This window comes from Coturnix japonica, chromosome 20 (assembly GCF_001577835.2).
Source record: "Coturnix japonica isolate 7356 chromosome 20, Coturnix japonica 2.1, whole genome shotgun sequence".
Classification (NCBI taxonomy): Eukaryota; Metazoa; Chordata; class Aves; order Galliformes; family Phasianidae; genus Coturnix; species Coturnix japonica.
In genome coordinates, this window is record NC_029535.1 from 1,200,961 (window position 1) to 1,221,628 (window position 20,668).

A 20,668-nucleotide genomic window follows, 5' to 3' on the forward strand; every position below is an offset into this window, starting at 1 on the left:
GAGAGGGGCAATGTGACAGAACTGATGTCCAGTGCTACGTGCTTCTTACCCACATCCCCCAAACCCACAACAGCTGCAAACTGGCACTGCAGGTTTGCAGGGTGAGCCGTGTTGTCGCTGTACCGAGCGATCCCCGTCCTCTGTCCACCTGCTGAACACGAGATGATCCAACGGGGCCATGTTAGAAATAAAGGCGCTGTTCTGCTGCAAACAGCCGTGTTGGGTCCCTGCTGCGTGGGGGGCAGCGCGAGCTCAGACAGGGCCTCGAGCCGTGCCGTGCAGTGCTGTGCTGTGCTGTGCTGTGCTGTGCCGTGCCGGGCCGTGCTGTGCCGTGCAGTGCTGTGCCGTGCAGTGCTGTGCTGTGCTGTGCTGTGCCGTGCTGTGCCGTGCTGTGCTGTGCTGTGCTGTGCTGTGCCGTGCCGTGCTGTGCTGTGCCGTGCTGTGCCGTGCTGTGCTGTGCTGTGCTGTGCCGTGCCGTGCTGTGCTGTGCAGTGCTGTGCCGTGCAGTGCTGTGCCGTGCTGTGCCGTGCTGTGCTGTGCTGTGCCGTGCAGTGCTGTGCTGTGCCGTGCTGTGCTGTGCAGTGCTGTGCTGTACCGTGCTGTGCCGTGCTGTGCTGTGCAGTGCTGTGCCGTGCAGTGCTGTGCTGTGCAGTGCTGTGCTGTGCTGTGCAGTGCTGTGCCGTGCTGTGCTGTGCCGTGCAGTGCTGTGCCGTGCCGTGCAGTGCCGTGCCGTGCCGTGCCGTGCCGTGCAGTGCCGTGCTGTACCGTGCTGTGCTGTACCGTGCTGTGCAGTGCTGTGCCGTGCTGTGCAGTGCTGTGCCGTGCAGTGCTGTGCTGTGCTGTGCTGTGCAGTGCTGTGCTGTACCGTGCTGTGCTGTGCTGTACCGTGCTGTGCTGTACCGTGCTGTGCAGTGCTGTGCCGTGCTGTGCAGTGCTGTGCCGTGCAGTGCTGTGCTGTACCGTGCTGTGCTGTACCGTGCTGTGCAGTGCTGTGCAGTGCTGTGCTGTGCTGTGTCGTGCAGTGCTGTGCTGTACCGTGCTGTGCTGTGCTGTGCTGTGCTGTACCGTGCTGTGCTGTACCGTGCTGTGCTGTACCGTGCTGTGCTGTGCCGTGCTGTGCTGTACCGTGCTGTGCTGTGCTGTGCTGTGCTGTACCGTGCTGTGCTGTGCTGTGCTGTGCTGTGCCGTGCTGTGCTGTACCGTGCTGTGCTGTGCTGTGCTGTGCAGTGCCGTGCTGTGCCGTGCTGTGCCGTGCCGTGCCGTGCCGTGCTGTGCAGTGCTGTGCCGTGCAGTGCTGTGCCGTGCCGTGCTGTGCCGTGCCGTGCCGTGCTGTACCGTGCCGTGCTGTGCTGTACCGTGCCGTGCCGTGCCGCACCACGAAGACACTGGCGGCGGCTGCCCATGGGCGGCACTGCGGCTACGGCTGGAACGGCAGGTCGGTGGGCTGCAGGCGGGGCTGGGAGCAGCACACGGAGCAGCACACGGAGCAGCACACGGAGCAGCACACGGAGCAGCACACGGCAGCTGACCCTGCACGCTGCACGTTTTCCTGCAGCCGCTCCCGTCCATCCGGGCGGCGGGGCAGCAGCAACTCCCGTCCCGCAGGGGGCGCTGTTCCTCCTGGCGCTCCCGGGGCCGCTCTGTCCCGCTCCTTCCGCCGTCAGAAGCGGAAGCGGCCTCGCCGCGTGGGGTTGGCCGCGGCCGCCGCTCCCGGTCGTGCATCTGTCCGTCGGTCCGTCGGTCCGTGCCTGCTCGCAGCCATGGCCGTCCGCGCCAGCTTCGAGAACAACAACGAGCTGGGCTGCTTCGCCAAGCTGACCAACGCCTACTGCCTGGTGGCCATCGGCGGCTCCGAGAACTTCTACAGGTGAGAAGCCACGAGGGCCCGGCCCAGCCCGGCCCGCTCCCTGTGCCCGCTCCTAACGGCGCCTTGTTGTTGCAGCGTGTTCGAGGGGGAGCTGTTCGGGACCGTCCCGGTGGTGCACGCCTCCATCGCCGGCTGCCGCATCATCGGCAGGATGTGTGTGGGTGAGTATGTGAGTGTGTGTGGGTGAGTGTGTGTGTGTGAGAGTGTGTGTGTGTGAGAGTGTGTGTGTGTGTGTGTGTGTGTGTGTGTGTGTGTGTGTTTGTGGGTGAGCGGCCGGGAGGAGCGGAGGGACGGCGGGGCCGTGCCCGCCCCGAGAGACCCGCAGTGCGGTGCGGAGCGCGGGGAGACGGCGGCGCTCCTCGTCCTCGGGGGGTTTATTTGGTCGCACCGTAGGGATGTTGTAACGCTGGAGAAGATTGTAGAATCCTTAGAGTTGGAAGGGACCTCTGGAGGCCATCGAGGCCAGCTCCCCTGCAATGAACGGGGACGCTACAGCTTGATCAGCTACCCCAGGGCCTTATCCAACCTCGCCTTGGAAGTCTCCAGGGTTGGGCCATAAAACACATCCCTCAGTAACCTCAGCTCTTCCTGTGCCTCACCACCATCGCTGGCAATGATTTTTAAGGCTCTTCTGTACTGTTCTGGATACAGTACTCCAGGTGAGGCCTCAGTGCAGAGCAGAGGGGCAGGATCACCTCCCATACTCTCCTGACCTTGCATCTTTTGATGCAGCACAGGATACATGTGGCTTTCTGGGCTGTGCGGGCAGTTTCCAGCTGTCACAGTTTTGTGCCCACCAGCTTCCAATCCCCCAGTGCCCCCAAGTCTTTCTTGGCAGGGCTGCACTCAGTCCTTTCATCCCCCAGCTTGTATTGGTAACAGAGGTTGCCTCAACCCAGGTGCCAGATCACACACTTGGGTTTGTTGAACTTCAAGAGATTCACCTGGGTGCATTGCTCAGCCCGTGCAGGTCCCTCTGGATGACATTCCATCTTGAGCATGTTGCCCCCACCCTGCAGCTTGATGTCGTCAGCCAACTTGCTGAGGGTTCACTCGACTCCACTGTCAGTGTCACTGATGAAGATACTAAAGAGTATCAGTCCCAGCACTGACCCCTGGGGGACACCACTCATCACTGAACTCCATCCAGGCCATGAGTCATTGACCTCTGCTCTTTGGACTTGATCCCACAGTCAGTTCTTTGTCCGTTGAGGAGTCCACCCATCAAATCTGTATATTTCCAATTTGGAGAGAAGGATGTTGTGGGCACTGTGTCAAAGGCCTCACTGAAGTTCAGATAGATGACATCAGTGGCTCTTCCCTCATCCACTGATGTAGTGAAATAAAATAAAAATCAAGCCTGGCCAATAGAAACAAACGAAACCCAACAATAAAACAGCCACCAAAAATAGGGTTAGAGGGAGTGCCTGCTGGTCAGGACTTGAAGAGAGGTCAGTGATGTGCATAAATTGGTTTTTGTAGTAAGCAGGGAGAAGCCGCTCTGTTTCACTGGGAGGTCAGTGATTCAGAAACATTGCTGGAGGGAGCATTCCAGATGTGAAGGGCAAAGAGAGGTCTTTCACTGCCTGGCTGTTTAGTAGAGCACACTTGGTGCTTGCTGTTTGTTCCTGGGCAGCCTGTTCACACAGTCTTACAGCCTTGCTAAAGGAAAGGAACAAAAGCGAGCACAACATGTAGGCTTTATGGGGATGGTCAGTGTCTCTTGGGGGGAAAGCATACCAAAGTGTTTTGTTTAGAACCTTGTGTGTCCCATTGAAAAGGCTGGATAAAAGTAGTGCAGTTTACCTGTTTATATTCTGAAGTCTTTGTTTCATCTTCGTTTTCCCCCTCACCTTTGCTTTTGTATTAATAAATGGTCACGTTATTTCTGTGGGACTGAATTTAGGGCTTGAAAAGAGTGGATAGGGGCCCCACACCATTGTGTGAGCATCATAGTGAGCACGATGGAAATATTTGCTTTTTTAGAATTACCCAAAGGTGGAACTCTTTGTTTTCTTTCTCCTTGTCTTGTTTTTGGGTCATCTTAGGGAATAGGCACGGACTGTTGGTCCCGAGCAGTACAACAGACCAAGAGCTTCAGCACATCCGTAACAGCCTTCCAGATTCTGTGCGAATTCAGCGAGTGGAGGAGCGGCTCTCGGCGCTGGGCAATGTCACTACCTGCAATGACTACGTAGCTCTCGTTCATCCGGATCTGGACAGGGTATGTGGCTTCTGAATTCAGTGTGGATGCATCTGATATTATTCCTAAGTTGCAGTTTCAGCTTGTAGCTATTGGGGATTACTGTAAGTAGTGTCAATGTAGGAGAACTATACTGACAGCTGAGCTAGCATCACGTAGGAAGCCGTGTTCCCTGTTTCCTTTCCTCTCAGGAGAGAAATTACAGTACTAGATTTTGAACTTATGACTCAGTTTCAGTCGATCTGTTTCTTTTCCTATTGTTATCTTTACTTGTAGGTGTGGATCCTGTCCTAGGTACATAGTGTGCATTCTGCATCCAGCATGCTGTAGTTAACTGTGCTTATAGAAAGAAAGGAGTGGGATATGGAAGAGTACTGTGAGATGCAATTAGCTTTGCATGTATAAAAATGAAGTAAGAGCATGCGTGTATGTAAAGAACACAGAAAATCTGGTCAGGACTGTAGTAGTTACAAGATGTCACTGATCTTATTGAAAGTTTCACAATATCCATGGTCTCTACCAACACTGTAGTGGTGTATATGTCCTTAGTGAGAAACAGGAGCTCTTATATAAGAACTTAAAGGCAGGGCAGAAAGAAGAGAGGAAGAATGCTGCTCAGTGGGGTGTGTTTGGTGGAGTTGCCTTGGCTTCCAACTCACTGCACATGTAACAGGATCCAGGTTAATCCAGAAGAGTGAGAGCCTTCTGTAATGTTGGAATTGCAGTAGGTTATGAAAGTGGAGGCAGTTGTGGGTGTTATGAAAGTGGGAGGATCCCAGCTGGTTACTCTTTGAAATAATACTGTGATTTCAATGTGTGCAAAACCATTTTGCTGAACGACTTTGTTCTCTTTGTTTGCAGGAAACAGAAGAGATCTTGGCAGATGTGCTAAAGGTTGAAGTTTTCAGACAAACGGTAGCAGATCAGGTGCTGGTAGGAAGTTACTGTGTATTTAGTAACCAAGGAGGAATTGTGCACCCCAAAACTTCCATTGAGGATCAGGATGAACTGTCTTCATTGCTGCAGGTCCCACTCGTGGTAAGGCTTGTGAGGTGTGTTTTTTCTCACGGCTTCCTTCCTTCCCAGTTTGTGGTTTTAGTGTTTCTACATTCTCACGGGCTCCTAGACACTGTTTTTTCTGTAAGGATGTCCCAAATGGGAGGTGAGGAGAAGACCTGAAGGAAGACGGTCCTCTGAAGCGTGTTTCCCATCTTTCCTGTGCTTCAATAAGCTGCATAGAGCCTTCAGGTTGCTTCTGAAACATTCTGCCAGGGTTATGCAATTTGAGATGACTCACACAATGTGAGATGGTCTGTGGTTTGGCCAAAGGCACTGCTGAAAAAGAGTTGAGCAGTGAAGTCCTGTGTCCGCTTAGATGGATTTTTAAATCCCTGGTTGCTCTGCTTCTTGTTCACGTAATGGTTGTTTTGGGTTTTGTTTTTTTTTTCCTCTGAATCTCATAGATTTCTCTTTCCAGAGGTTAAAGGCTGCATAAGGAAGCATAATGAAATGTGTTGATGTCAGCATGCCCTGCTAACTTTTGTCACTTTGTTTATTTTCTAGGCTGGGACAGTAAACCGTGGCAGTGAGGTCATTGGAGCAGGAATGGTTGTAAATGACTGGTGTGCCTTCTGTGGGTTGGACACAACCAGCACTGAGCTCTCTGTCATTGAGAGCATCTTCAAGCTCAATGAAGCTCAGCCAAGTACTATTGCTACCAACATGAGGGATTCCTTGATTGACAGGTGAGGAAAATCCAGCTCTGTATATAACTGTAATCAAAACAGAGAGGATTTCAGTACAAGGAAGCTATAAAACTAGCTGCTTCTCAAAGCTGATTGCTCTCCTTGTCTGTTCTGGCTTCAAGCGTGACAGGAAAAAGAGTTTGGGGGAGGCCCCTTTCACCCTTCTGTCCCCCTGTTGGGGAGAAGGAAAGAAAACAACCCCATTCAGATAAGGAGAGGTAAAAGATTTAATACAGATGGTAGAAGACTGTAAGATAATAATAAGAGAGAGAGTTCCTATTAACAAATAAAACAAAATGGGGGAGAGGGGACGTTTCTGACTGTGCTGCTCGTTGCTCTGCTGGAAACTGGAAGAAACCTTCACCCCATTACCAGAACTGGAGATCAGACAGGAATAGTTGGGAATAGTAGTTGGTTCATCTCAGTGCGTCTTCCTCTTGGAGTCAGAACTCAGGTGAGACTGCTGGAGAACAGGAGGTGCAGTTCCACAGCACACAGTGTCTACTCAGCCACCAGCCTGCTGCAGGATGTCATGATGTCGAATACAGATGAAAACAAGGCAGTTTCCTCTTTGCTTTTCTTGGGTTATTGATGAGAATTATTTTGTTGTCATATGTTATCATAGCTGATAAGCCACTGAAGTCACACATGGGAGATGTAACAGTTCCTGTTACTGTTTATAGACACAAGAGTGGTGGTGATGTTGGATCTTTCCCATTTATTGATCAATGCAAAAAATTCTGCAGGCTTTAGGAGCCTGTGTGGGTGAAAATTAATTTCATTTGGGCTTTTAAATGGTTGTAATTCATTTGATGATTGCCATAATCCTAGAGGTGTATTCTTGAGCTACTCGAGGCACTGTAATTTAGAATTCCCAGCTCTTACGTATGGGAGTGGTTTTATGGCATAGGGAAAGAATGAGGAATTCTTGAATGAAGAGCCCTTCAAAAGAGATCTTAGCTGCCCCTTCACTGGTCATATTTAATAGCATGGTGTTTCTGAGCACAATTAAACATGTGCTTTTAGTAACTGCTAGGATGAGGTGGTGTACATGTTGCCTTTGCCAGCCTGACAAACATGTTCTTACAGCTGGCTGTCAGCAGTCGCCAGACCTCCTCCAGTCTTTTCACAGATTTCTGTTTTAGGAAGGGAAATTACTGACAGTCCTTTATGTCTGGGCGTTAGGAACTGGTTACAGCGGTGTTTTGAAATGTGTTCTGCACTCTGGCCCTTCTCTGCTACATCTCATTTCTGTTTTGTCTCTTCAGCTTGGCATGAGCAGTGTCGGTTTGTGCCATCCAAGAGGCTCCTAAGGAGTGAAGAGTCAAGCTGCAGTTTGGATTACAGACCTCCAGAGCTTTGTTTCTGCAGGACTTGCACCAGGAAGAGGCTACCAAAAAACCACCGTTTTTGTAATGTTTTGTAAACTAAATATTATTGCAAAAAATAGCAAATAACATACACAAGTTCCAGATGTGGAATGTTCTCTTATCCCTTTGCTGATGCTCTTCGTTTCTTCTTCAGCTGTGCTTTCTCTGTGATGCTGACCAAGGCCTTTAAATTAGCCCACAATGTTCACTTGTTTGGATTTTGGTTACTGATAACTAGAAAATGGTTTTGCCTTAAATAGAGGATTAACATTCTGCTGTGCAGCAGGCAGTTTCAGCACATATACGGTACTGCCCACTCTTTCTTTTCATGCTCTCGGTGTTTCTGCTCTAGGTAGGCAGAAGAGCCCCCGTATTTCCTGTATGAAAAACATAATAGTCAGCTTGCCAGAAGACATTTCCAAAGGTGTCTCCTGCTGTCCTGCCCTGACTTGCAGCTGTTTTCACAGGGCTGGTGGTTCTGAGATGGTCGGTTCTGACTGAAAGTGGAGTTTCTCAAAGAAGTCAAACCAGGGCCTTAGCAGCCAGTTGTGACTGCAGAGCAGTGGAGTCCAGTCTGTTGTCTGTGAATGTCAGACCTGTGTGGTACGTCTGAGGCTTCTGCAAAAGATGCAGTTGCTGGTGGCTTAAATGTTCTCTATGGGAGTTGGCTGCCTTCCCTGAGAAACTCTTAGAAGTCAGCAAATTGGAAAGAGTTGAGTCATGTGATCTTGAGTTACCCTGGAGGCAAAGGTTAATTAACAGTTGTAAATGGTTACTGCATTCAGTGGTATATTCCACACTTAGAGCTTGCTGTTGAAGAGTTCTGCCCTTGCCTGGCAGTGTTGGCGATGCAGAGGAGCTGTAGAGTTAACAGTTTCTGGTATTTATGGCTCCCTTAATGTAGCGAGCAGCCTTTCTTGGCTGTCTCCATGTCAGTGTTCAGAATCAGAAGCTGATTTCCTTCTGTCATCTCCCAGGGCTTTCTTATTAGGAATAAATTGTAAAGAACCCGACTGCTGCTGTGCTGTTGGCACAGAATCACCGGCTGTAAATAAGTAATGCTGAGCTTTTTTGTGTGCAGCTTGTTGGGTTTTTTTACTTCCTCATTCCAATCATTAGGCAGAAATGCTGGATTGTCGTGATCCTGATATGTGTTAGAACTGCTCGAACAAGAAAAGTAATCCAGTTTCTGTGAAATGCAAATCCATTAATAAGAAAGATCTTGAGACAATGGTGAGGGTGGTTACGTGCCAAGGAGTGCTGGAGGCAGGCAGAAGGACGGGGCGTTGCTAACTGTGCTGTGTATGACTTCCTATGGAACCTGCACTGAGATTTGGAAAGTGGGAGGTTCCCAAAATACAGGATCAGCTCTAAACAAAAGCTTTGTGGGAATTCAAACTGGGAAGGTGGACCTATGTGCAAAGATTGACAGAAACTGTAATACAGAATGGGATCAGTAGGAACGTGAGCCAGCAATAAACTGGATGCTTTAATTGCAAGTCACGTCTCATGAGACCTATGGAGTGACTTAAAGAAATTTGGTTGTGCTCTCTCTGAATTACTGAGGAGGCTTTTGGCAGGGTTTTGTGCCAAATGCTTTTAAGGACCGTGGATAATGCTGTGGGAGGGAGGCTCACGTATGTGCCAGAGGACGGGGAAAAGGTTAGAGTAAATGGTTGGATCTTTCACTGGGATTTCATAGGGAGCTCTGCTGTGTCCTGTTGGGGTGGGGCAGTGGATTAGTGCAGCAAAGTTGGCTCAGGATGCCTCATTCTTGTAAGGATGAGAACCAACTTGTTGACGGGAAGGTGTGAGATAGGAGATCCCTTTGAGGTTTAATGTCTGATTATAAAGCAGAAACAACTGACCCCTCTTAGAGTGGAGGAGCACTTCTGTTCTGACTAGTGGTTGGTATGTCCCAGCATGCTTAAACTTGCCTGGAAAAATGAACTTATTTTACTGGTGATCAAATTACTCAAACTAGTCAAAAACTAATAAATCAATACGGAATGCTGAGTGCAAAATAGAGTACTTTACGGCTGCTCTTTGCAGGAGCTGCAACTGCTGTGCATAAGATGGGTGTGCCTGGATCTTGCTGCCCAGATGGCCAGTACTGCAGAGCAGTGTGTTGTGCCAAGAACACGCTTGGAAGAGCCCCTTGCATGTGGGATTAGAGTTGGGTAAGCGCTGATGTTCCCTGCTCCCCTGTGTGGGCAGTATGTCCTGGTGCTGTGCTTCTGGACAAGAACTACAGTGTGGCCACCTGTCTGTGGAGATGCTTTACCCATGCTGATGGGAGATGTACTGGGATGATAACTCATATGATGTGCTTGTGTAGCATCAGACAGGATCCCAGCAAAGAGCTTGGACATGGGAATCTAAGGAGCTGTGTCCTACGTGAATATTTGCATCTGGATCCAGGCCCCCAGAAATCACAGACCAATGTGTAACCCACACCTTGAAGATGAGCATGCGCTAGGAGTCAATTGGGAGGCAGTTATAAAAGGTACCAAACTATTTCTCCAGTTCCTTGAGGATGCTGTGGGGCAGAAGGCTCACCTTGCTGCAGCACGGCGGGGTGTAGCTGTGTGAGCAAACAGCTGAGCTTCCTACAGCCCCTGACATGGTGCTCCTTGCACAGCTGGTCACTCAGCGTGAAGTACTGAAGGAAAGCAAAGCCAACCTTTGGGCACAAGGAGAAAAACCCAAATGAACAAAAGCAGACATTTCTTCAGGTTGTAATTTTTTTGTTGTTTTAATGATGGCTGTTGGAAGTTGCTCAAAGGTTTGGGCTGTCACAGTCCCAGAGATGGCAGCGTACAGATGAGTTGGATGTGCCATGTGGCTGTGGCGGTCATAGTGTGCATTCTACCACATATATAGTACACATAGCAACTTACGGAGTAGCGTGTATGGGGGGTACCTAATTAGTAGCTCTGATTTCATTTGGTCCTTTGCACTCCTTCACCCATCATAAGACATTACCACATTTTTTCACTAACATTCAGTTTGGCATCTACTAGCTGCTCATTTCATAATATCTTCATAATACTTTCTATGCTTAAACACAATAAAAATTGTGGCTACAGAAATTAACCATGAAAGACAAAATACAGTTGGAGACCACGTGTTATGCAGTCCTTGTGGGCTTCGCTATGAAATACCTATTGGGCTACCCGGCTTCATCACAGCAATATCTGAGCACCAGGTAGAAATTCAGAGTGCAAACAGCCTTTCTGCTTTTTCATTCCTCACTGCTGTACCTACAAATGCTTACAGCATGTTTGACAAAAAAATAAAAGTCCTTAGGATTGTTTGTTTTTTTTTTCATAGCTAATATTATGGGGTTGTACTTCTCTAAACTACCTGGACATTCTGTGCATTGCACTTCCATTGCACTGAATAACATTCAGTTATAGGCAGACGGCTTACACTAATCACCTATTCCCTACAGTGGGCGTGCAAAGCAGTTCATACACTTATATGAATGGCACTTTCATACGGGTCTGGACTTAACCATTAGATTGCACTGCAAGAGACCTCCTCTCTTATTTAACACAGTGGGACTATCTGTGTCAACAACAAAAGGGACTGTGCTTGTGGTTAGGACACAACATCCCAAACCAGGCACAGCTGTCACAGCGATAAGCAGAAGCAATCATTGTAAGAAAGGGGGCTGTGAAAAGTTACTGACTGCAGGCCCAGGTATTTATTCAGCCTCTGCTTGATTTTTATGGCTCTGTCAATCGCGGTTAGTGATGAACTCATTCCACGGTGTGACATGCTTCCTTTGGTCCTTGCCAAACATTTGCACGTGAAGAAGTGAGCAAAAACAAAATTTCAAAGGCATACAATGTTTGAAACATCTACAGGGATTGGCTTTTGTTTTATAGACAGGCCTGATTCTTACTGTACCTCGACTATTCAGCAAGACGTACCGACGATCTCACTCCAACAAACATTTCCATTCTCCTGAAACCCAATGTACAAATTCCACAATCTAGTTACACATGCCACGTCACAACAATTCACCTTTTCCCAGCATCTTAACAGGGGCAGAGTGCAGTCTACATTTATACATTTTCCATTACATTGGTAACCACGGCTTTCTGGCTCATGGGAGCTTAAGGTGATATGAGATCATTCTTTCATGAACAGCTCCCAAAACAAAAACATGTATTCCCATAATTGGTGCTGTTAGACGCAATTACTTTGTCTTCGGACTGTCCCAATTAGGACTCGATGTTGCCAAGTAACATTATGGTGTCTGGTTTGGTGCTTCGTGAGCTTCTGCTCGGCCCTCGTTGACCTTGGAGGGCTGAATGGTTCCTCGTGCACGGTGCTGAGTGGCAGCGTTGATTAGTTATGAATGTACAAAACATCTGACCAGCAGGTATTGGAAAATTGTTTCCAGGTTCATTCCCTGGTTTTTGTAATAAACTAAGAAGATCTCTTAGAATGGCTCAGCATCAGAATGTCTTCTGCTTACGATACTGAATTGTTCCTGTTCATAGGTTTCATGATCTTAATTCATTTATGAGAGCTATTAAAAAAATGGTTCTGTTCAGAGGTGGTTTAGCTACACTGAAGAATGCTGGGTTTAACAGGGAGCACTGGTGCAGGGAACTGACGGAAGTTTCCCGAGACAGCTGAGAAGTTTGAAGAAAACCTGTCTTGAAGTCTCTGATGTTTGCAGAGTGGGCCTGTGGAGAATGGCACACCAAGACTTACACGACTGAGGCATTAAGAAGGAACGAGGCTCCACACCGCCTGTATTTTTTTTCCAGTTTTCCTGCTGCTTTCAGTCCCAGGATGTCCAAAACTTGTAAAGTCACTGAAGTAGTTTTGTTTGGTAGGCTTTGAATGCGCTTTCTTTTATTCTTTTCTTTTTCTGTCCATATCCTCATCGGGTCGATGTGCAGCCGGCTGTGTCATACCCACTCCTGGACAGGTCTTTTGTAGTACACAACATTCTGCTGCACTTCTTTGTTTTTAAACTGGAAGATCGTATACACCAAGACAAGGATACACAGAGACAAAATGCAAGGGATCACAACTGCAATTGCATTTACAGTGCTAGGCACATCATTTATTGTCACCATAATATCCACGTCGTCGTGGGGGAGGCGTCTGTCTTTGCTTCGCTCGACATCCTTCTGGTTACAGCCCATCCAGTCTTTGAGGATTGACCTGGGGTAGCCTGGCTCCACGTTCAGCCTCTGGTTATCAAACTTCCAATACTCCTTCCCCTTGTAGAAGTAGGTATAAACTAGGAGACAAAACAGAATAGTTCTCACCATACTGTTTCCAACCAATTAAACTCTGCATGCATGAGGTGTACAGAGAGCCAGAAAGGCTGCAAGGTGGCAGCTCTCCCAGCCAACAGCACATACATCCAGGGCATCCCAGAACACAGGCATTTTTGGAGCTTGATTAAAAGGTGAAGCCCCAACCTTGGCTTGTGGGTGCTCCCATGGAGCACCACTCCCCTTGGCCAAGACAAGCTGATGAGCAAGATATAAGCTGCAAATAACAAAAACACTGAACCCACTTTCCCCATCTTAAAGCATTCTCATCTTAAAGGTGTTCTGCACTGTTTTGTTTTCCTTTTTGTTGTTCTTCAGTTTGTGGTGTTGTTTTTCACTAAAGCATCTGTAAATATGCACCAAGCTATTCGCAGTCTGCAGAATGTCAGTGCCCGGTTGTGATACTGCTTGGATGGGTACTTGGGTTTCTGTTTTCAGTCTGAGACCAAACCCAAATAAAATGAGTCCTCTAGACAACAGAATCTGGAAGACTTGGATGTTAAGAAGCAGTCTAGTCCTGCTAATAACAAGCAGATGGTTTATACCACTTGTTGTCTGAAGTATCCCTCATCTCCCCAAAGGACTCCAAGATTCCTTTCCTAATTACTCATCCGTGATTAGTGAAAAAGAAAACTTCACACCACACAGAGAAATGTACTTGAGGAAACCTGTGGAGGTCTAAACCTATTCTCGGGGCCTGGCTAACTTCAAAGTACATCATGCAGGCTGGAGACAGCAAGTGAGCTAGCTACAGATAAGAGAACAAAGGAACATGTAACCCATAATCATAGCCCCAAAAAATCATAGGTGGGGACCGCAAAAGTCCATTTCCCACCCGAAAGACCTGGATGTGGTTTAGCAGTTAAGGAGCTGCCTGGGTAGGGATAAGGGAAGAACCTGACTGCCCATACTTGCAGATGCCACTGTGATGTTGGGCTGCCTGATACTCAAATCCTACCTCACCAAAAATACCCAAAACACCCCAAATCCAGCAACCCAACTCCCAAGCTAGACAAGATGTTATCCATGTAATCTGTAGAATGACTGCAGATACATACAGCCTTCTTTGCTGATAAAAGCGCCTTGTGGAGCCTGAGGGATTCCTCTCCACACAGTGATGGGCTTTGGGTATCCTGGGTCCGTCGCTCTCTTGTCCTCGTTGTATCTCCAGTACCTGTCTCCTTTGAAGAAGTAGGTTTTGCCTACAGGCTCCCAGCGCAAAGCCGTGTCGATGCCTTCCCGGGGCAGGCAGTTCCCCAGCTCCACGAGACTGTGTGGGTATCCTGGCTCTGCTGTCACTTCCTTAAAAACCCAGTACTTATCTCCTAGAGTTGAAAAGGGAACAAATGAATGTGCAGAATTTGTACTTAAAGCAATACAAATGTAAAACAGCCACCATGAACCGCAGCATGGAGGACATTAACTGTACCATACTTAACTGTATCATGTGAAAAAGTTTCTCCTTGCAATTTTAAACCTGAAATTTCTCCATTTCATTTGGTGCTCCTCAGCTCCTGGTTTGGAAAGTTCAACAACTCTTTCTCATTCAACTTCTCCATGTCAGTCTTGACTTAAAAGGCTTCTCTCACATCCTGCCTTTGTCAGCCCTCATTCAGGCTGAGGAGCTCTAGGATATTTAATTGTTCCCTGTAGGAAGGCCGGTCCATTTCCACTGCCTTTCTCTGATCCTTCTCTAGTTTTAAAATGTTTTATTGAGCTGAAGGTCTGAAGCTGCATGCAGTAATTCAGAACATGTTTTTGTACAGGAGCATGGCAATGCTTTCCAGCCTTTCTGGCTTACAACCTGTTTTCAGTGACAGATCACCTCCAGAAACTACCACAGTGAAAGGAGCTGCTGTGGGCTCCATGTAAGGACGGGCATTTTGTTTCTTTAGGGGAAAACACCCCTGACAAATTTTCCCAGCACCTCAGAAAAGATGTGAACACATATAACAGCAGAAGCTCACACTGCACCACCTGCAGCAAACAGCAGTGTGCCTCCCTTAGACCAGAGCAAGGACAGGGACTGTAACTGAAGTGCCTTGTACCTTACCTAAATGCCACTTGCATGCTCCATAACTCAACAGACCATATTGATGCCTCACCTGTAACAGTTACTGTTACAGGCAGTCAATGTGCAGTGGCTGGAATTCAAGGTATCCCTCAAGGATGCTGGCTACATTCTTCCCCAAGTCTCCCCAGGCTCCTCTGACCCAGGCACCAAACCTTCATCCCTGTCATGAAACGTGATCTGTGCCAAAACATGTCCAAGGAGACAGCTGGGAGCCTCAGCTCCTGTTCCTCAGGGAGCATCTCCCTTGTTATCAGATGGAAGCCAACACCCAGTGAACCACATTAGCTTTGCAGAGTTTCCTGGCAAGGCCAGCCCACACTAAGGAATATTTTAAGGACTGGCTATCACACCGGAAGGTGAAAAGCAAAGGAGGACACTTATATATGGCTCAGCTGTTAGTACAACCAACACCCATTAGCAAAAACGAAGTAAGAATGTGTAAGGAAAGGCCATGTCTGTGCTAACAGCCACTCTTTTCAATGTATTCTTACACCACCCACCTTCTTACTGGACTAAAAGTTTATGAGGGGTGTTGCCACAGCAACCATCTTTGCCAGTGCTGCAAGGAGGAGAAAAAGAGCATGACTTAGCTGGCATGGCAAATGGTCACCCAGGCACTTCTGCAAGCAGAGATTTTTCAAGGCTGCAGGAGGTCTCATGGCTGAACTTTGCAACCCAAGTTGCAACTGACTCACACAGCTCCCTTTGTAGCATATGCAGGAGGGCATCTGAATACAATGGTACAAGGGCTAGCAGGAGGCTAGCTTCAGGAGGCTGTGCAGCACCACTGCCCTGTGCTGCTCCACAGCACTCCACACCTGACATACAAGCAAGGACAGGGGCTGCTTCTGCTGTGTAGCAACACTTCTTTTCTGTCTCTTTGATGAAGAATTCAAAGCTGGTAACTTGGTCAGTGGCTTGGGAAACACTGGTCGCTTGAAATGCCCCTCTTGGAAGGATCCAGCAAACCTGTTCTCACTACCTTAATGGTATGGAAGTGTGAAGCGAAGCAGGTGTGGTAGGTTTGTTCTGCAATATACCGTACCTTTGAAGAAAACAAATTTTCCATCAGACCTCTCATAGGCTGCATCAATCTTGGCGGGGAGACCTTTCCAGAACTGCTCAATCTGCATGGGATATCCCTCCTGCACACGGTTGTTGCGCAGACGCCAGAACCAGCGATCCTGAGAAAACCAGAAAGCTCTTCAGACTGATTGCTTTTATCCTGCAGTCACATCAAGCTGCAGGTCCAAATTACTAATTTTTGGCTAAGCCTGTAATCATCAAATGAAGAAGTCCTGGTTTGGTTGAGAGTTGCAGTGCTGCCAAACACCTCTTCCAGTGCAGGAAGCATTTCATGGGGGAGATGTCCTCCAATGGGGCAAGAAGTTCACAAGTGGTGATCCTCAGGGGTCAGTATTGGGGTCTGTCCAGTATCTTTAATGGATTATCTGGGTGAGTGGACTGAGTGCACCCTCAGTAAGTTTGCAGATGACACCAGGTTGGCAAAGTGTCAATCTGCCTGGGGGTAGAAAGGCCGTACACAGAGCTTTCTCCTAAACAGTGGTCAGGTGATGGAATGGGCTGCTCAGGAGGGTGGTTGGGTCACTGTCTCTGGAGCTGTTCAAGAAATGTTCAGATGTTGTACTGAGGGACATGGGTTAGTGGAGAAATATTGGTGGCAGGGGAGTAGATGATCTTGGAGGTCTTTTCCAACCTTAGTGTTTCTATGAATCTATGATTCCAAGCTGATTACTGGGGCTCTGACAAAGGGTGGAAATAACAATAGGAATAAGGAGCAGGGACAGGAAAGTCTAAAGCTCAAAGTATTATGAGCTCATTTGTGAGTGGCCTCTGTATCTCCTTGCTGAAATGTCACACTTGTCCCAGTACAGCTGGTGCTCAACTACTTGACCCAAGGACAATCATCTATTATATATCCCTTTTGATCATTAATTAAAACTATAAAAAGTTAAATCTCAAGAAAAAGTAAGAGAATAGCCTGGTTCAGTTGTTTTCTGTGGCTGACGTGTTTTGTCCATTTGATAACCTTCCACATCTATCTCTCTCCATATTCACAGCCAGTGAGCACCGTGAAAGCTGTGAGCAAGACCATGGTTTTCTAGATTAAAAGTGCTCTAATGTGAGTTATTGACCAAAGCTTGTCCTTCCCTGCCTGCATCTTGTGAGCAAGGTTGATACAAACGCCCCAAGAGCTTCAAGTACAGTGAGTGTTCCTTGAAGCCCAGGGTTTGGTGTGTGCCATCATGGAGGCCATGAGGCTCAGTGCCTGCTCTATTACTAGCGTTGCTTTCTGGCTTTACCTCTGGCTCCCCTCTCAGCGTGGTGATGTCTAAATTCTTTGCTGATGCACCCAGTCAGCTTTTTGGAGAACAGGCTGCCTGTTTTAGCATGTAAATAACAACAGGCACAGTTTCTAAATTACAAAAACAATCTGCTTACATTTCCCTCTAATGTTACTCATTTCTCAGCCTCAGAGCTTCATTCCGGAGCATGACAAATGTGACTCTAACTACTTTATATATCTTCTTGTCTTTTCCCAGAACAAAGCTAAGGAAAACTTAATGAACAAGCAAGAATTTTTAGTACCTTGAAAACAAACATTTCTCCTCTAAAGAGAGCCACGGTGTTAAAATTGCCATCGCAGATGTTGGGTTTTGTACCAGGAGGAGATGGCCTGTCACCCAGAGGAGGACTGGGGGGTCTAGGCTGTCTCTCGTGTTTTCTTTCCGAAGTGGAATGAATTCTGCGAACAGGAAGAGTTGGTAAAGGCCTGGTTGGCTCCAGAGGCTCAATAGGAGGACCTAGAAGTGAAAAGAAAAATGTTCAGCAAAGTCACACTTTTGGTTTTAATAGACAACAGATTGGATGAATGGTGTAGTGAGGAATTTCTATGTTCTTTATGAACTATATACAATTAAGAGCTCATTCCCTAGAAACGAGAAGCAGAAGAAGATGCATCCACACACAAAGGATGTCCCAAAACAGGCGAGGGATAGGAACTGTAGAAGAGCCAGTATGTTTTCATAGGTCCTTCCAGGGAAGCTGCAGATAAAACAAGGAGGATACACACTAATCACACTCCCAGCTGAAATGAAAGACAATAGCCACTGAATATAAGTGTTGATTAGCCTATTGAGAAAACAACAACCAAAACAAGAACAAAGCATTAGCAGGCTGGACAAGGCTGATACTCACTGGGGGAGTTACCCTGTTGTTCGTGTCTGTCTGGCCGGTGTTCTGAGAAGGAATCTACTAGTAAGGATTTAGATAGCCGTGGGGCTGTACGCCCACGGGATTCAAAGAGGAGTTCTGCAGACAAATATTCTGAACTACAGCACTTAAAATGATGGTTGAGTGCCCAAACTCCCGTGTTGACTTAAATCCTATGTTATCTTTTCAAAAGTTTCCTATAATAATTAACATGACAGTCATCACAGATAGCAACAAAGACATCATCAGGAAAAGTCATCACATTTAATTTTTGAGGTTCTGAGAAGAATTGTGTCTACAACATTCAGGAACCATTCAGACAGTTTAGACCAACATCATGTGTAACCAGGCCAGAAACCCTCAGCTGCAAATCCTCTGACAGATCTAAAGTTTCTGTTACAGATAAAGCACATTTTCCAGACAGAGACATTCAGTTTGGGCCTGAAGACTTAAACAGGAACTCCTCTGTAATTAATAACAATCTGTTCCAGTAATTAAGCCCTGGCACTCTGAAGGTTGTGTTCTTTCTTCTGTCTGAATTTTTTCAGGTCTAGATTCAGATTTTTTTCCATTTTCTATTTCTAGTTTCTCATCATTTAAACATTAATAGATCTTGACATGGACGAACTCTGAATTCCCCTTAATGAACTAAACAGACTAATTATTTCTGTTGCTGCAATGTCTTTTGAGATCTTGAGACTTACAGCTGTTTTATAAAGAGTTCCACATGCATAACTGTACTTCTACAAGGTGACCTGTCCTTATCCAATGACATCTCCAATTACCTTCCTTTTCATCCCACAGCTTCAGTGAATGAATTTGTAACAATCAGAAAGATCAACACAATGGAATGGTGATACAAGAGATGTAATGACAAAGGGACTAACACAATAGAAAGGTGTTACAAGGGAAGGAATAACGACTGCCCACCATCCAGGTTCACAGGGGAAAACTCCACAAAGGAGGGATCTTCAGAAGAAGATCCTTCCCCAGTGCTATCAGTCCTTCAATGAAGTTTAAGAGAGATGCAGCCAGGCTCAAACACTTCTGGCCCCACAGCTGAATTGCCTCCACCTGTGCTCCCAGGACTGACCAGGGCCCTTTCAAAAGGTGATCAATCAGTGGTTCAGCCCAGGACTCAACAGCTCCCATATAACATCAAATACTGCTCATCTAAATATTTTAGGTGAATCTCTGTTTTACTCTTGGAAAGCTGTCAGCTCATTTGTCTACATTAATTGAAGAAAAAATTACACTGTTTTCATGTATTTCTCATCTCCCTCCACTCTCAGCTGGTCATTGCCCAGTACCTTAGCAGGCCATGATGTTTTGTTTTTTTTTAAATCAAATTCCCAAACTGTGATACTGCTATTGCTAATAATCGGTGTATTTCCCCAAATACTACACAGAAAAGATTTCCAGGAACTGCCCACCATAGAAGCCAACAGGGTTAAAGCCCCTAGTTAGCTGGTCAGTAAGGCAGCATCTACACTTGTGCTTCGGTCGAGGTAGCAGGGTCTCTTTGAAGAGAATCTCTCAATCAATTGCAATTTCAGTGCTGAGGTTCTCATCAAGATGCATGAAACACCTTCTTTTTTGGTGAAACTAACATTGAAAATGCACTTCTGGAGCACATCTAGCACATGGCAGCTGCTAATGGGCACCACAGGGAAAGGCTAAAACTAATCCATAGCGCTGCTCTCTACCAAATACAGACACAGTAAGTTTCGAGCTCTCAGAACTCTATCAACCTAATGCCATCCCCAAATACTGCTGCACTTACAGACATGCTACTACTATTCCTGCTATCTGCCCCAGATGTAAACAACCATAGGCAGCACACTGCTGTATAGCATGTGCAACAGCATCTCCAACAAATCACGCTCCAGCTGGCACTTCTGATTCAGGCTGAAAGCTGATGAAGGTAGGACTGCATTGGTACAGCAGGACAAGCTGCAGAGGAAGGATCTTAATGTGGAATGAGGTCCCATGCTGATCTTACACACTGAAAGGCATGGTTCTGGTTTGTTCAGCTCTGTGATGGGAGCATGCTCTTCAGCTCCTGCTTTGGCAAATCAAATGGGGCAGAAAATTGGACACCTGTACAGCTGCCAAACTGAAAGCCTGTGGCTGCCAAAAATGTTGTAAAATCTCTAATGTGCGTTGTATATGATGAGATTCCTATGCCAGCACACCACTGCAAAGTTCACCTTTCTAAATGAGATTGCAGCACGTCGCTGCAACAGAACATCTGAGGTGCAGTGCTTTGTTCTCCAGTTTGCAAGAGGCTAATTGCTACCATGCACTGACTCAAACAAAGGTGCACTTCTTGTTGCCTCATGCGGATCAGAAGAAAACTTGTTTGATGTGAATTTGATATGGTGGAGCGTTTTCATGAACAGCTTTTGGGCAGTCTGTGGGAGCCCACCAGCAGTTTCAGCACAAAGTCCACATCTGGGATAGACCCTTGTGTTGTACAAAGCTGCTAGAAGCAAATTCCCAACACGAGAGCAGGGAGAGCTTCCCGGAGCACTGCTGCCTTTAAACAGGGTGAGATGAGCAGCAGTCTGCAATGCAGAGAGGAACATCTGCTGTCAGAGTAAATCTAGGAGGGAACCAATAAGTCACTGTGTTATGTGTGTGTGAGTTGTATTCAAACCACCTGCTGGAAGGACCCACATAGAAAGGAAGCAACAAGTCCAGGCCATTCTGCTCCTCATACACAGCAAACAGACAGGGACTGAAACCACATCACACGCATCACTGGAGGTAATAGAGATTCACGAATTAAACGCATGGTTTCTTAAAAGGTGAATAAATCCGGTTAAGAGGAAGATAACAACAAAAACCAAAACAGGATGGTTTCAGA

The 20,668-nt window shown here is 47.0% G+C and overlaps 2 protein-coding genes across 3 annotated transcripts in view; one reads left to right on the forward strand and one right to left on the reverse strand.

The window, feature by feature from the left end:
• Positions 1-1,652: 1,652 nt before the first annotated feature.
• Positions 1,653-10,506, forward strand: EIF6 (eukaryotic translation initiation factor 6). Its single transcript, XM_015881337.2, has 6 exons — positions 1,653-1,867; positions 1,943-2,028; positions 3,916-4,091; positions 4,932-5,108; positions 5,634-5,815; positions 7,084-10,506. Exons 1-6 carry the CDS (start codon positions 1,761-1,763, stop codon positions 7,091-7,093), a joined length of 738 nt encoding a protein of 245 aa, XP_015736823.1. The 5' UTR covers positions 1,653-1,760; the 3' UTR covers positions 7,094-10,506.
• The window catches only part of MMP24 (matrix metallopeptidase 24), a 43,224-nt gene continuing 33,021 nt past the window's right edge, over positions 10,466-20,668 (reverse strand). For both annotated transcript variants that reach the window (XM_015881336.2, XM_032448518.1), the window contains exons 6-9: positions 17,176-17,390; positions 15,611-15,749; positions 13,550-13,816; positions 10,466-12,454 (exon numbers count right to left, since the gene is read on the reverse strand). In XM_015881336.2, coding sequence (XP_015736822.2) covers positions 12,117-12,454; positions 13,550-13,816; positions 15,611-15,749; positions 17,176-17,390 — 959 coding nt within the window. In that variant the 3' untranslated portion in view covers positions 10,466-12,116. The remainder of the gene's footprint in view (positions 12,455-13,549; positions 13,817-15,610; positions 15,750-17,175; positions 17,391-20,668) is intronic.

Coding starts and splice junctions, on each gene's coding strand:
- EIF6 (XM_015881337.2), top strand. CDS start 1,761: ATGGCCGTCCGCGCCAGCTTCGAGAACAACAACGAGCTGGGCTGCTTC. Junction 4,092..4,931: donor TTCATCCGGATCTGGACAGG/GTATGTGGCTTC, acceptor CTTTGTTTGCAG/GAAACAGAAGAGATCTTGGC. Junction 5,109..5,633: donor TGCTGCAGGTCCCACTCGTG/GTAAGGCTTGTG, acceptor TTTATTTTCTAG/GCTGGGACAGTAAACCGTGG.